This window comes from Pongo abelii, chromosome 1 (assembly GCF_028885655.2).
Source record: "Pongo abelii isolate AG06213 chromosome 1, NHGRI_mPonAbe1-v2.0_pri, whole genome shotgun sequence".
NCBI classification, from domain to species: domain Eukaryota; kingdom Metazoa; phylum Chordata; class Mammalia; order Primates; family Hominidae; genus Pongo; species Pongo abelii.
The window spans coordinates 165894733-165911819 of NC_071985.2; the positions used below are offsets into that span (position 1 = coordinate 165894733).

A 17087-nucleotide genomic window follows, 5' to 3' on the forward strand; every position below is an offset into this window, starting at 1 on the left:
CTGGCTTTGAAAACGAAGGTTGGAGCCATGAGCTGAGGAATGTAGGCAGCCTCTAGAATCTAGAAAAGGCAATGAAACTGATTCTGTCCTGTAGCCTCCAGAAGGAACATAACCCTATTGACACCCTGATTTCAGCTCAGTGGTTGTGATTTTGGATTTCTCACCTCCAGAACTAAAAGATAATAAATTCATGTTGTTTTAAGCTATCAAGTTTGTGATGATTTGTGACAGTAGTAATAGGAAACTAATATAGAAGATGATGACTTCAAGAAAAAGCATAATCATAGGCCAGGCATGGTGGCTCCTGCCTGTAAACCCAGCACTTTGGGATGCCAAGGTGGGCAGAGTGCTTGAGTCCAGGAGTTCAAGACCAACTTGGCAAACATGGTGAAACCCTGTCTCTACCAAAAAAAAAAAAAAGGAAGAAAAAAAATTAGCTGGGTAAGGTGGTGCATGCCTATAGTTCCAGGTGCTTGAAAGGCCAAGGTGAGAGGATTGTTTAAGCCCAGATCTTATGAGCTGAGATCACACCACTGCACTCCAGCCTAGGTGACAGAGAGAGACCCTGTCTAAAAAAGAAGGGAGGAAGGGAGGAAGGAAGGAAGGAAGGAAGGAAGGAAGGAAGGAAGGAAGGAAGGAAGGAAGGAAGGAAGGAAGGAAAAAGAAAGAAAGAAAGAAAGAAAGAAAGAAAGAAAGAAAGAAAGCTTTGTTCTGTAGTAATAGGTTGCAAACTTCAGGGAGATTATAGAACTCTTCTGAATTCTTTCCTATTCCACAGAAACTTGGTGGTTTATCAGAGGCAAGACCTGAAGAAAGTTAAATAAACCCAAATGAAAAGTCTAAAGTGATTAGAATTTCAAGAAACACTGTGTCTGTTTAACATGGGTTAGTAACCAAGAGTCTACAAGTTCAGAACCCATCTCTATGTGGACAATTCACAAATGTCTAATTACACATAATAAAATATTTGAAAAATACATTCTGTGTGCCATCATCTAATTTGCATTATATTTAATAGCACTGATATTTAGTTCCATTAACATAATATTTGCTTTTTCCCTTTCAGTCACTTAAAAACCTGAAAAATTAATGAGCATCTTCAAGGAGTCACTGGCAGTGCAACAACCAATACTGTTTTGTGAGAAGAAAGCAAAATGTTGTTTAATATCTTGCTCATACTTGCCTTCCTCTGGAAAACTGTCAAAAAAAAAAAGAGTAATATGAGTTCTCTGGGAAACTTTTCTATGGCAAGCAGCAATTCAAGCAAGTTAATTAGTCGTCATGAAATGAGACTGCTCTTCCCTCAGGCCTTTAACCTGTTATTAAAGGGATTATAGAACCTGTGTCTTTTCTTTGTTAAAAAGGGATCTATACTACAATGCAGAATTGAAAAAGATTCCTGGCTAGCCATTGTTGTTTCACCTTTTTTAAGTCAGTAGTAGCAAATTTAGACGACTGACTTATACATTTTCAGTGTTGGTTTTCTACAATGACAAATTGTCTTTTCCCCTTTGGGGCTCTTTCCGCACTGCTGAAAGACCCCAGGATAACAGTGGCTATCAAGGTTGGTGGATCAGAAGCTCTAACTTCAGCAGCTCTCAGTGGTTCTCATAATCTCAGCTGAAACCTCACATTCAGAGACAGGGTGAGTTCTAGGCAGAAGAGGGTCACGTGTGATGTGATGGTTAATTACGACAACAGTCCTGTATCCTGTGCTTTGGGGGGTTCCTGTAATGCCCAGGTGGGCTGGGGTGGTCAGTGACTCAGGAGAAATAGGAAACAGAGAGGTGACCATATAGTACTAGAGATGATGGCCTAAGATTCTCACATGCCCACTCTTTTCTGTCCCCCAAACCACTACTACTAAGGCGTTGGTGATACAGACAGCAAACAGGAAAATACTGAATAAATGAGGGTGGTTCCCTGGCAGAGGTCCCACCCTCAAGTTTGGAAACCCACAGCCCTAAATAGAAGCAAGCATTCTTGTTTTCGTGCCCAAAAGTTGCCTTTTGGCCCGCTATGCCCCGCTATCCTGTACCCACATAAACTCCAGACCCCAGGTTCCAGAAGCAGACAGAGAGATAAACAGAAGAGCAGAAGAATGGCAGAATGGCTCGGCAGGGAAGGAGAGAAGAAAAGGAGCATCTGAATGCCGAGAGAAGTTCCGCTGGGGATGATCGGAGAGGAGATTGGCCACTGGACAGCCAACTCCTGGGGAAGATCATCTTCCCGCTCTATCCCCCTTCCAGCTCCCTATCTATCCCACTGAGAGCCACCTCCACCACTCAATAAAACCCCCACATTCATCCTTCAAATCCATGTGTGACCTGATTCTTCCTGGACACTGGACAAGGACCTGGGTACCAAGAGGGCACTGAGCTGGTTAACAGTTAAGCTGTCTGCAGACAGCAAAGCTAAAATAGTACACTGTAACACATTCCCACTTGGGCTTTGGGAGTCACAGGCATCCACCCCTAGATGCTACTGTGGGGCTGGAGCCCCAAGGTGCTCACCTCAGCTCCTGCACCTGTCCATCTGTGTGCTCCCCCTCCCATAAGGGGTTTGAGCATGTGCCTTGGCAGAACAGATGAGCCACATGATATGCGACAGGAGTCAGGGAACTCTCCCATTTCAATGGCTTGGGCAATCATATCCACACCGCCTTTCTGTCCACATTTTCTGTCCATTCCCTATGTTGCCTTTTATGATGACACTTCCCTCTCTTTAAGAGTGTGTCTGACCTCTACAACAATGGTTCTTACACTTCACTGCAGAAGTATCACTTGGCAAAGCGCTCAGGAATCTCTACTTTAAGAAGCGCCCAAGCTTTCAGGCCAGGCACAGTGGCTCGTGCTTGTAATCCCAGCACTCTGGGAGGCCAAGGCAGGGGGATCATTTGAGGTCAGGAGTTCAAGACCAGCCTGGCCAACATGACGAAACCCTGTCTCTACTAAAAATACAAAAAAAATTAGCCAGGTGTGGTGGCACATGTCTGTAGTCCCAGCTACTTGAGAGGCTGAGGCAGGAGAATAGATTGAACCCAGGAGGCAGAGGTTGCAGTGATCTGAGATGGTGCACTACACTCTAGCCTGGGTGACAGAGCAAGACTGTATCAAAAAAAAAAAAAAAAAAAGTGCCCAAAAGTGCCCAAGCATTCTTAATGTAGATTGTCCGCAGACCCTACTATGAGAAAGAGTGCTTTCTAAACAGCAAATAACTAGCTGGTAAAGCACATGATGAATTGCCCATGATGGTCCTGTCTTGGCTAAGGCCGCCTTTTTTACCTATCCTTCATCCTCATCTCAGACTGCCCCTTCCTTACCTATTCTATCAGAAACCTCCTATAGTACTATGGTTTCATTCTCATCATCTACCCCTAATCTGCTTCCACATCTTGTATTCATGCCAAAGTAGCAGTAGTCAATAGCATCTTCTGGTTCTTTTCTCATGCGTTTGCATTTCCATAACAAACACTGCATTAGAAATGAAGCTCTGTTGGCATAGTTTTATTACTAGCTAATGTGTAGAGAATGATTTTGTTTCGCAGGCAGATGCAGGACCCTCCTAGGTCTCTTAGGAAGGAGACTAGCAGAGCTATAAATAACATGGGTGCTGGAATCCCATAGCCTGAGTTAGACCCTGGCTCTACTGTTTACCAGCCTCGTAATGTTTGACAAAACTGCTTGGGCCATATGGTTTCATCTGTGCAACTGGGATAATAATTATACTCCTTTTATAGAGCTGCAGTGATAAATAAAGAACAATTCATATGTAAAATGCTTATCAAAATGCCCAACACTTAGTAAGCATCCAATAAATGTTAGCTACTATTATTTATTATCCTGAAGTCACCCTGGGATTCAGTCTGTTAATTGGCCTCTTGCTATTATACCAGATAGAATAAATGGGTATTCTGGAGGATTGATTTTCTTTTTCAGTATAAGGCTTTGTTTGTCCTATTAAAGTCTAAATACTCTAAGTCAGAAAAAGAGAATAAGTCATTAAACTTGATTATAAGTGAGTTGGTTTGGTTCATTTCTGAGACCAGGTTTTTAACGGCCAAGCCAGGCACTATTCAGAGGGAAAGCAACAGAAAAGAATAAGAATGCTGAGGCTGCAGGACAAGCCATACCCACTTCAGGATTTGTCCTCTGGTCTTAGCTGGGCAGAATTTTGCAAACACATTGTATTGAGATGAATCAATTCAGTAATACACATGTCAGAGTTTTAGAGACTAACTCAGGAAAGTACTGCTTGGAAGAGGCGTTATTGCCTGGGCTGTGTTTCTTCATAAATAAACCTTTAAGCACTGAAAAAGTTTGGCTGGCCAAAAAACCTCATTATCAAACAAGTTGGTTAAATAAATAATTACAGAAATGATATCATTTTATTTTTTCAATTGTGAGGCAATTCATACTTCAGCTGTGAAGTCTGATTCTTACTGCTTTTATTTACATCTTTATGTATGATACAATGTAATTTATGTAATTATTATGCTTGATTTTTACTGTGTGTCTTCTCCAGAAGGAAACTTCTCCAAGGCAGGGAATTTTGTCTCCTTTGCTCACTGAGGTTCTGCAAGGATCTAAAAATGCCTGGCACATGGTAGAGGCTAAATGAGTATTTTGTGAATGACTGTCTTTTCATTAGGTCCCTTTTTAAAAAGCAATCAATATTAAAGATTCGATAAAAACCAGTTTGACAACATACATCAGCATCTTAAAAGGTGCTTAACTCTTGATGCAATAATTCTTCTTTAGAACTAAAGGAATAAAGACCATTTATATACAAAGCTATGCAAAGAAGTTTATTGATAATGGATAAAATGGAAATGACCTAGATGTTATTTAGGTAGGGAAATGCCTAAATAAATTATAGTACATACATAAACAAGAATGCCGTGCAGCCATGAAATCAGTTTTTAAAAACTTAACAGGGTAGATTAAGTAAGAAAATCAGGATATAAAATAGTATATATGTCATAGCCCCAACCATTAAAAAAATGCATAGGAAAAACTAGTATTAAATTAAATAAATGTAAATAGTGGCTGTTTTTAGGTTGCATACTATAATAAACTTACATTGCTTTTACACACAGAAAAAAAGGTACATTTTCAAAGAGATTTAACATGAGCACTTTCCCTAACACACTTTTACTGTTTCTCATGTAATGTGTCTTAGAAAGGAATTTGTACCAAGAGAACAGTCTATGGTTTCTCTTAGCTAACATGTTAAACTTTGATAAATCCAAGTTTTCAGGGATACTTAATTTTAATTGGTATTTTTGTCTCTTAAGTGATTTTTCTCCTTAGGAAACAGACTTTAAATTTAAACTGTGGTGTTCCACGTGGACACAGGAAGGGGAACATCACACTCTGGGGACTGTTGTGGGGTTGGGGGAGGGGGGAAGGATAGCATTAGGAGATATACCTAATGCTAAATGATGAGTTAATGGGTGCAGCACACTAGCATGGCACATGTATACACATGTAACTAACCTGCACATTGTGCACATGTACCCTAAAACTTAAAGTATAATCATAATTAAAGAAAAGACAAAAAAATTAAAAAAAATAAAAATAAATTTAAACTGTGGTGTTCCTATTTCCTTCTACCTGTAGCTTAAGACTTTTATCTTTATTTTACTTTATTTATTTAGAGACAGAGTCTCGCTCTGTCACCCAGGCTGGAGTGCAGTGGCATGATCTTGGCTCACTGCAACCTCCACCTCTCAAGTTCAAGAGATTCTCCTGCCTCAGCCTCCCTAGTAGCTAGGATTACAGGCACCTGCCACCACACCCAGCTAATTTTTGTATTTTTAGTAGAGACGGGGTTTCGCCATGTTGGCTAGGGTGGTCTCAAACTCCTGACCTTAGGTGATCCACCCGCCTTGGCCTCTTAAAGTGCTGGGATTACAGGCGTGAGCCACCACACCTGGCCAAGACTTTCATGTTTAAAGAAGAACATTTGTAGTCCTATACTTAGAATACTTAAGTAAGTTGCTCCTTTGCTTCCCTGAAATTAAAGAATGAAATTGCTGAGGGATGGTGGGGAAAATGCACAGTATTTTCACACTGGGATCAAGAGCCTCATACTCTACCAACTGAGCTAGCCAAGCAGTTCAATATTTTGAATAAGAAAAGTTTTGTTATAGTTTAGCTGTCATTACCCACCAGCAATGTGCTATTTAGCAAGTCATGCCCAGTTTCTGCTTTTGTAAAGTAGCGCTAATTACACTACCAAATGTGGTTGACATCATAATCAAACAAGCTTATACACAGTAGTACTTCGTAAATGATAAATGGTAGTTATCAATTTGCATAATCTTGCTAGGCAGTTATAGAGTTCATTAAAAAATAATGGGTTATCAACTAAATTCTACTATAAAATAGCATCTAAAGTCCACGAATTGTTAACAGTATCAACTTGACAGAATACCTTCAATTAAAAACTAACTTTTAAAAAAGAGAACTGATACTGAAAATAATCTCCTGGCTGGGTGCCATGGCTCACCCCTGTAATCCCAGCACTTTGGGAGGCCAAGGCGGGCGGATCACCTGAGGTCGAGAGTTCGAGACCAGCCTGCCCAACATGTAAACTCCGCCTCTATTAAAAATACAAAAATTAGGGTTTGAACTCCTAGGCTCAAGCAATCCACCTGCCTCCATTTCCCAATGTGCTGGGATTACAGGCATGAGCCACTGCACCTGGCCAAAGTATTTCTAAGATTTGGGCAGTAGGAGATACCAGAAGAGCTTTGCAGCAAGTCATGCTCTTTGCTCCCTCTACTAATTTGGCAGCCATCAATATTTATAATGTATGTCAAAGTGCCTTGAAAACATAAAACACAATTCCAGAATGTTATAATAATGATGCTATTCATACTGGGATTATAATAAAGTCCTTCAGTTCTGAAAAGAAAATGTTAAATCTAGTGTATAAGGTACCTACAGTAGGGAGACATCTTTAGGTTAATGGAGCCATTAGGAGTATTCTTACAATTACAATAGATTCATTTTATTATGTGCTTCAACTGAAGTCTATTTGGCTAAGATGTTATTGAATGGCATGAGTAAATGACTATAAAATTAAACTAATAATATTAGAAGTAGGAAAATATCTAAAGATAAACAATAAATCAGCTAAATCCTGTTGAGGAGAAGAGAATTATGTGTTTAGGAGTTTTAACTTTCTGATTGCTTTGCATATGGTAGATAATGTTTATTGATACGATTGTTTTCTGTCTCTTTTAGGAGAATATGTTCTTAATAATATTTTCTGAGATGGAGTCCCACTCTGTCGCCCAGGCTGGAGTGCAGTGGCGCGATCTCGGCTCACTGCAACCTCTGTCTCCTGGGTTCAAGCCATTTTCCTGCCTCAGACTCCAGAATAGCTGGGATTACAGGCATGTACCACCATGCCCAGCTAATTTTTGTATTTTCAGTAGAGATGGGATTTTGCCATGTTGGCCAGGCTGGTCTCAAACTCCTGGGCTCAAGTGATCCAACTGCCTCCGCCTCTGAAAGTGCTGGGATTACAGGCTTGAGCCACCACACCCAGATAATATTTTTCAAAACAAGTTCTTAGCTTATTGTATGGCTCACAATTGCCCAGGATGTCACCCAGGCTGGAGTTCAGTGGCGTGAACATGGCTCACTGCACTCTCGACTTCCCAGGTTCAAGTGATCCTCCTGCCTCAGTTAGCATGGTGGACCGCATCTGTAGTCTGAGCCACTTGGGAGGCTGAGGCAGGAGGATTGCTTGAGCCCAGGAGGTAGAGGCTTTAGTGAGCTATGATTGAAGCCTGTTTAGATCAATAATTCTTCCTGTAGTCCCCAAGTAGCTGGGACTATGGGCGTGGGCCACCATGCCTGGGTAACTTTAATTGTATTTTTGGTAGAGATGGGGTCTCCCTATCTTGCCCAGTCTGGTCTTGAACTCCTGGGCTCAAGCAATCTTTCTGCCTTGGCCTCCCAAAGTGCTGGGATTACAGGTATAAACCAGTGTACCCAGCCTCCCAGATGGTTTTTATGCCCAGGAATGTTTGAGAACCATTATATAAATTATAGTAAGCCTTAAGAAAATCAAAGCAAAATGACAATTTAAATGTTACCATCTGCCCTAGAATAGTTTTGTCAATTTTGGTCGAAGGGAAAGAGAAAAAAAAATATTTTGTAGCTTTATTTTGTTTTTGTTTTAAACTTATTTATTATCATCATTATTATTATTATTATTATTATTATTATTGAGACCAAGTCTCGTTCTCTTGCCCAGGCTGGAGTGCGGTGGTACAATCTCAGTTCACTGCAACCTCCACTTCTTGGGTTCAAGCAATTTTCCTGCCTCAGCCTTCCGAGTAGCTGAGATTACAGGCACCTGCCACCATGCCCAACTAATTTTCATATTTTTAGTAGAGACAGGGTTTCACCATGTCGGCCGAGGAGGTCTTGAAGTCCTGACCTAAGGTAATCCACCCGCCTTGGCCTCCCAAAGTGCTGGGATTACAGACATAAGCCACTGCACCTGGCTGTTTTAAACTTTGTAGGAAACAGGGTCTTTTTCTGTCCTCCAGGCTAGAGAGCAGTGGGATGATCATAGCTCACTGCAGCATCAAACTCCTGGGCTCACGCGATCCTACTACTTCAGCTTCCCAAGTAGCTGGGACTACAAATGCATTCTACCACCCAGGCTAATAATAATTATTATTTTTTTTGTACAGACTAGGGTCTCACTACGTTGCCCAGGCCAGTCTCAAACTCCTAGGCTCAAGCAATCTTCCTGCCTTGGCCTCTCAAAGTGCCGGAATTATAGGTGTGAGCCACTGTGCTCAGCAGAAAAGATATATAAAGAAAAGCCCAAGAGACTAAAATATATAAGTACACTCACCTGTTTCAGGTGTTTTATGAAAAAACGGTGAACTCCAAGGCTGCCAGTACCTTTTGCCTGTTTCTTGACATCTCACTTGAAATACGTACTTAATGTTTGGCTCCAAGTAGAATTCTGACTGTTGCACATATGTAAAATTGGTGTCAAATTCTTTAACCTAAAATGGATGGGTAACAATAATAAAATGTGGTGTGCTTTTAAAACAATTATTTTATTTAGCAGAAATGTATGGAACACCTACTATGTTCCAAGCTGTCTTCTAGGCTCTAGGAAAACAAAGTGTTCTTTATATAAAACATGGCTGTACATAATCAAATACTGTCTCAAACATTAAAACTGAAATACACACTGCTTTTTTTGAGATAGAGTCTCGCTCTATTGCCCAGGCTGGAGTGCAGTGGCTCGATCTCGGCTCACTGCAACCTCCGCCTCCCGGGTACAAGTGATTCTTCTGTCTCAGCCTCCCAAGTAACTGGGATTACAGTCATGCACTACAACACCTGGCTACTTTTTTGTATTTTTAGTAAAGACGGGATTTCATCATGTTGGCTAGGCTGGTCTTGAATTTTTGACCTCAAGTGATCCACCCGCCTTGGCCTCCCAAAGTGTTGGGATTACAGGCGTGAGCCACCGTGCCCAGCCCATACTGCTTTATGTTTGACAACTGTCTCAAATCTCCAGAAAGTCCAAATGTGACATTACATATATGTGTATATATATTTATTTATGTGTGTATATATATTTATTTATTTATGTGTGTGTGTGTGTATATATTTATTTTATTATTTTTTTTAGATAGGGTCCCACTCTGTTGCCCAGGCTGGACTGTGGAGTGCAGTGGCTTGATCACAGCTCACTGCAACCTCCACCTCCTCCTGGGCTGAAGTGATCCTCTTGCCTCAGCCTCCCAAGCAGCTGGGACTACAGGCATGCACTACCATGATTGGATAATTTTTTAATTTTTTTGTAGAGACAAGTTCTCATTATATTGCCCAGGCTGGTCTCCTGGGCACAAGTCATCCCTCTGCCTTGGCCTCCCAAAGTGTTGAGATTACAGGAGTGAGCCACCACACCCAGCCTTAATTTTGGAATATATTCTTAATTTTGGAATATATTCTTTTAATGGGGTGGGGAAATGGTAGCTGATAGCAATTGTCTGAATTCCCCTCTCCCCTGAGGCTGGATATTTAGATCAATAATTCTTCCTGAATGATGAAATAATTTTATTCGCTAATGGTGACTTTTAGAAAAAAATACCTATAAGCTAAGCTGTAAGTTGGTCCTCATTGCAGGTTATTGCAGATTCTACAAGGCCCAATAATACATATATATATATATACACACACACACACACACACACACACGTATATATATGTGTATATATGTATATATGTGTATATATATATGTGTCAGAGAAAAATTAAAATATTAAGAATGTTGAACTGAGAAATCCAATGGAGGATAAAGAAAATAGCTGAGGGATAAACGCAAAAATCTTTTTTTCCCTGGAGCACTACACCCTGCTATAAAACATAATGAAAAATGAGCCCCAAACAAACTGTTTCAGTTGGCAGAAAGAAACCAAGGCATTTGTACAGCATCTTCAGTATGTTCTAGTAACTGATTTACTGGAAAAAGTGAAGCATGATTGAAAGGCAGACATAAAATATGTCAATATGTCTAGAAATGCATTTATGCAACAACTAGGTGAAAGCAGTTATCAGATACTCATGAAAGAAAAATTTAGAACGATTGAGATTAAAAAAAAAAAGAATGAGGTATCAACCTCATTCAGGGATACTTCCATTTAAAACCCAACCTTAACATTAATCCTTAAAACTTGCAATGCACTGAAAATGTAAAATTCCTGAAAATATTTGTTTGGGGGATGTCATCTGCCCTAGAATAGTTTTGTCTATTGAGACATGTCTTATGGAAACTCTGAATGATATTTTTCAAACTCTGCATGAAAGATATCTTTCAGAGTTTCCATAAGCCACGTCTCTATTCATGGCCCTGGAAATTTTCTGCAATGTTAATATAACTGGAGAGTGTCTGAGGTCTCCTGGGATCTAGAGAAATTTTACTCACTGTGCCAAAGATTTGACTTTCAAATGTACTCTGCTTCATATTAGTGTCTCTTGTAAGGAAGCTGTTAGTCTCCAATATGTTTCCTGCCATTACATTTATAGATAATCCTCTTAAAGGAAAGAAATACCCGAAAGTATAGCCAGAATTCCGAAATAGTAAGAAGAATGTTATGGAACTGTTATCAGTTGTTTAAACCATGAGGCAAACCAGGTGGCTGCTTAGGGCCCTGCAAGTACAACATGATACCTCAGGATGATATCTTTGGAGGCTAAAATGAACATTGAAAGAGCTGGACTTAATTGAGTGCCTCTGTAAATAATATAATTTCAAGAGTGCAAGAAATTTTGAAATAAGTCCATTTCTACTTAGAGCCTCAACTCTGAAGGTTAGGGGTCATTGAAACGTAATGTTCTTCGGTTTGAGATCTCTTTTCTTACGTTAAATATAAGTTCCTGGGAACATCCTTGGGTGGAGGGAAGAAAAATCTCCAACCTAGTTAGAGTTCTATAATCCCTACCTTCCCCAACTATCAATATGGGACATGGCACTGGATGAGAGGGTCCTTGGTAACCCACCAGTGTCTAAACCCTTGGTTTCTCCCTTTACCCTACAACCTCCTCCTCTTTCTGCCCAAGTAATTTTTATCTAGTGTTTGGTAGAGGAGGGAAATGGGGTGGTGATGGAGAAACTTATTTGTGACTAATCATACATTTTTCCACATTTTCTGTCTTATACCAACCTTCAGACTTGGAAATGCCAAAGCCAAGGATTTGTCTTTGCTATCTGTATGCTGTTCTATCAGCCCTTTCAAGAAAAGAATAAATACTTGGTTTTGTGCAGCCTAAGTTAAGAATGGTTTTCTCATTTTTAAATGGTTGAAAGAAATTTTTTTTAAAAAAAGACTATTTCATGATGCATGGAAATTATGTGAAATTCAAATTTCAGTGTCCAAAAATGAAATTTTAATTGGAACAGACTATGCCCATTCATTTACATAATTGTCTATGACTGCTTTCACGCTACAAACACAGAGTTGAGTAGTTGAGACAGAAATCTTATGTTCTGCAAAGGCTAAAATGTTTACCATTTGGCCCTTGAATAAAAAGTTTGCTGAGACCCTGGTGTAGCTTAATTAGAGAAATGAGTCACCAACAGTCCACTTACTTGAACACATAGCTAAGATTTCCCTGCCTCTGTCACTAAAGCTGGACACCATTAGACAAATAATAATAATAATAGTAATAGCTAATGTTTCAAAATATTATCCACATGAACTTGACATTATAAAAATCAATGGAGATGCAAAAAATGATCATGGCACATCTCTGCCTTCCATGAGTTCACAGTTAAAGAGTAGAGAAATAGAAGTGTAAACAGGCAAGTATACACAATGTGGCAAATGCCCTGAAACAGAGTATACGGAAGTAGATGTGGATTGCCGTTCGCAACTGGGAGCTCAATTTTTGACATGAATTTGAGGGGCCTAGGACACAGCCCATAAAGATACCAACAAATAGTTAGAAATATAGGTCTGACTTTCGTGAGAGTTGGGAGGGCTCCAAGTTCTAGCCTACATACAGATGTAACTGAGGCCTTGGGAATAGGTGAAAGGAGTAAGAAAGAGAGGAGACAGTGAGATGGTAGGTATGAAGGGAATGTCAATGTTTAGGGAATTGGCAGAAAAAATAATTTACAAAGGAAAGGGCATCCAGAAATATTGATAGAAGACTAACACATTCTTGAAATGGGAAAACCAAGAGGATAGACATTTTCAGGACTAAGTGGTCAACAGTGTCAAATGCTAGAGTAGGATGAAGACTGCCAAGGTTCTTGGTCTTTGTTGTTTGGAAAGATGCTACCATCTTCTTCTCCTCACACAAACTGGTTCCAGCAGCAGGTGGAGAGTCTTGATGACATTTTGAGGTGGATTGCAATAATGCCCAGGTAATTTCCCTGCCCTATATCCTGGCTCTTTACCATGAGCCATTTGAACGTTCTCCAATTCTGGCTCTGGTTTGTCCATGTGGCTTGCTTTGAGCCAACAGACATTGGTGACCCTGATATAAGCAGAGGATTGAAAGACACTGGAGAGATTGGGCCTTAGGTACTCTTGCCCTCTGCCATCACCATAAGGACATGCCCAGGCTAGCCTGTTGATGGCAGAAAGAGGACCGGGAGACATGTAGAAGAGAGCTCATGCAAAGACATAGGAGTGAGCCAGCTGAGCTGCAAACACATGCCCAATCCCAGCAAAGCTCAACTTAGACCAGCTGGACCCCACTGACATTGAGAAATAAATGTTTATTGTTATATGTCCCTTCAGTTTTTGTGGCAGTTTGTTACACATTATTGTGTAGCAGGACGAGCCGCAGATGAAACCTCTCAGACACCGAGTTGTAGAAGGAAGGGCTTTATTCAGCTGGGAGCATTGGCAAGCTACTGCCTTAAAATCCGAGCTCCCCGAATGCACAATTTCTGTCCTTTTTAAGGGCTCACAACACTAAAGATTTCACATGAAAGGGTCGTGATTGATTTGAGCAAGCAGGCGGTACGTGACAGAGGCTGCATGCACCAGTGGTCAGAGAGAAGCAAAACAGGGCAGGGAGTTTCACAATGTTCTTCTATATAATGTCTGGAATCTATGAATAACATCAGTTTCTAAGTTATGAGTTGATTTTTAACTATTGGGTTTTGGCCAGGCAGGCCCAGGCCTGGTTTCGGGCCTGGTGCCGGGCTGCCTGTCTTTGCTTTTACTTCCTTGTTGTTTTTTCTTAAAACAGGTACTGAGTATAAAACAATATAAAACAATATGAGAGGGTCTCTCTCTTCCCTCAATTGTAGCAGTAGATAGCCGATATACCAATCCCTCTTATTTCATGTAAATAGGAGTATGTAATAGACTAGAAAAATGTTTAGAAAATAGAAAGGAATTATATTACCAGTGTCTCTGAATAAGTTTTCAGAAACCAACTGTTTTCTGGTTGAAACTCTTATTCTCTGCTCCCCCTGGTGGTGCTACATAGGCCATCTTGGTAACAGGTACATTTGAGCTCACTTTTCAAAACCTTCTCTTTGTCAGAAGTGGCAAATGGAACTGAAATAATATTTGTTATCTCATATGCTCTTCATAACAATCTTTTGTGATAGGTAGTATTAGCTCCATTACATAAATAGGGAAATAGAGTTTGAAAGAGGTCAAGCCAGATTTTTTTGAACTTACACCGTCAGTAACTAAGTGCCTCTCACAGACTCTACATCACTTTAAAGACCACATAAATATTTAGAAAATGAAAAGACAGGTTTCAAACCAACTTTGAAAAGCTAGTTATATTTTGTAATCAAGATTACATAGTAGGTGGTTTTTCTCCGAGATGTTTATTTTCTTTCTTTTTGTAGAGATGGGGGTCTCACTATATTGCCCAGGCTGCAGTGCAGTGGCTATTCCTGGCGGGATCATAGTGCATTACAGCCTCAAAACCCTGGCTCAAGTGATCTTCCTGCCTCAGTCTCTCAAGTAGCTGAATATAGGCTTGTACCACCTCTCCCAGCTGAGATTTATTTTCTTCTTGCTATCTCTGAGCCTTTACTAAAATCTGTATATGTTCCAACCTGGTCTAAGCTAGACTGCTAGGGAATTCAGAAGGGAGAGAGGAGAGGTGAATGAGGTGGGAGCAAGATGTTTGTAAATGTTCTCCCAGAGGCAGCTGTGTCTCCAGAGACAAAATCTGAAGCTTTGACCTGGAACCATCTTTCAAGAGATAACTAGAGTCATGTGTCACTTAACGACAGGGATACATTCTGAGAAATGCATCGTTAAGCGATTTCATCATTGTATGAACATCATAGATTGTAATTACACAAACCTGGGTGGTATAGCCTACTACACACCTAGGCTATATGGTATAGCCTATTGCTTCTAGGCTACAAACCTATAAAGCATGTTACTGTACTGAATCCTGCAGGCAATTGTAATATAAATCACTAGGTGACAGAAATTTTTCAGCTGCATGATAAGTTTATGGGACCACCATCATATATGCCATCCATCATTGCCTGAAACATGGACTGCTGCGTGGCACATATTCTCCTTGCCTCGTCAGCCTAATTCCCTTAGATACTTCACAGTCTGTATGTACCTTAGCTAAAGGGGCTGAAAAGCACCCTCAATACCATGACTTTCAGGTGGATTCCTTTGCTCTACTATCCCTGCTGCATGGCTTCCCTAGAGGCTAGAGAGTAACATTACTAGCTAGCCTTTAGTGAACAATTACACTATTCCAGGCTTGTAGCTAACTTCTTACATCATTGGATCTCCTTTCCCGCAACAAACACATGATATAAGTGCTTATCTTATCCCCATGTTATGTATGGGAATAATGAGGCACAGAGAAGATAAGAAACATGCTCAAGATTGCATGACTAGGCCAAGTGCAGTGGCTCACACCTGTAATCTCAGCATTTTGGGAGGCCGAGACAGGCAGATCACTTGGGATCAGAGATGGTGAAACCCCATCTCTACTAAAAATAGAAAAAGAAGCCAGACGTGGTGCCCGATGCCTGTAATCCCAGCTACTAGGGAGGCTGAGTCAGGAGAATCGCTTGAACCTGGGAAGTGGAGGTTGCAGTGAGCCAAGATCACGCCACTGCACTTCAGCCTGGGCAACACAGTGAGACTCTGTCTAAAAAGAAAAAAAAAAAAAAAAGATTGCATGACTCAGCCAGGAGCAGTGGCTCATGCCTGTAATACCAGCACTTTGGGAGGCTGAGGCGGGATGGTTGCTTGAGCTCAGCAGTTAGAGACCTTGACACTAGCCTGAGCAACATGACACAACCCTGTCTCTACAGAAAAATTTTTAAAATTTAGCTGGGCATGGTGGCACTCTCCTATGGTCAGCTACTTGGGAGACTGAGGCAGGAGGATTGCTTGAGTCCAGGAGGTCAAGGCTGCAGTGAGCTGAGATTGCACCACTGCGCTCCAGCCTGGGCAGTAGAGCAAGACCCTGTTTCAAAAGGAAAAAAAAGAAAAGATTGCATGACTAGAAAGTAGCAGAGCCAGGCTTTGAACTCTAGAGCCTGTGCTCTTGGCCACAAGGCTTTCCTGCCACTTTGAAGTAAACTCCCCACCTCCAGCAATATCTAATGGAGGCAATGTCACCACGGGGCTGAAGTGGTAGAAGAGACCTGTAATCTTTGGTATCCTCCCACTCCTCTTGACTCTGACTTTCCTGTCTTCCTACAGACATGCAGAGACAACACTTCATGCATGACCCAGATGAAATTGACAGTAGCAAATGTAAACAAAGCTTCATTCTGGCTGCAGTGACTTGGCTTGAATGACCTAGATAGAAATGGTAATTCACTTTTTCTGTGTTAGTGGTTGTGTTTAAAGGAAGCATGGTAGATTGAGAGAGTCATGAGTTTAAAAAAACTTTTTGAAAAAAATAATGGTGGAGGAGACAGAACCTGGCTTTGGATTGAAACCTGTCTTTTCATTTTCTAAATATTTATTTGGTCTTTAAAGTGATGTAGAGTCTGTGAGAGGCACTTAGTTACTGACGGTATAAGTTCAAAAAAATCTGGCTTGACCTCTTTCAAACTCTATTTCCCTATTTATATAATGGAGCTAATACTACCTATCACAAAGGATTGTTATGAAGAGCATATGAGATAATAAATATTCTTTCTATTCTATTTGCCACTTCTGATAAAGAGAAGGTTTTGAAAAGTGAGCTCAACGTACCTGTTACCAAGATGGCCTATGTAGCACCACCAGGGGGAGCAGAGAATAAGAGTTTCAACCAGAAAACAGTTGGTTTCTGAAAACTTATTCAGAGACACTGGTAATATAATTCCTTTATATTTTCTAAACATTTTTTCTAGTCTGTTACATACTCCTATTTACATGAAGTAAGAGGATTTGGTATCCTTTTTTTTTTTTTTTTTTTCTCTGGAGACAGAGTCTCACTCTGTCACCCAGGCTGGAGTGCAGTGGCTCCATCTTGGCTCGCTGCAACCTCCACCTCCCAGATTCAAGCGATTCTCCTGCCTCAGCCTTCTGAGTAGCTGGGATTACAGGCACACACCACCATGCTCGGCTAAATTTTTTGTAT

General features: G+C 40.7%; 1 protein-coding gene across 3 annotated transcripts in view; it reads right to left on the reverse strand.

The window, feature by feature from the left end:
• IL23R (interleukin 23 receptor) overlaps positions 1 to 17087 on the reverse strand; it is a 123925-nt gene that overhangs the window by 37173 nt on the left and 69665 nt on the right. For all 3 annotated transcript variants that reach the window (XR_008514362.1, XR_008514361.1, XM_002810718.5), the window contains exon 7: positions 8887 to 9043. Coding sequence is in view for 1 of the 3 variants with exons in the window: in XM_002810718.5 (XP_002810764.1) it covers positions 8887 to 9043 (157 nt within the window). In the remaining 2 variants the exon portion in view is untranslated. The remainder of the gene's footprint in view (positions 1 to 8886; positions 9044 to 17087) is intronic.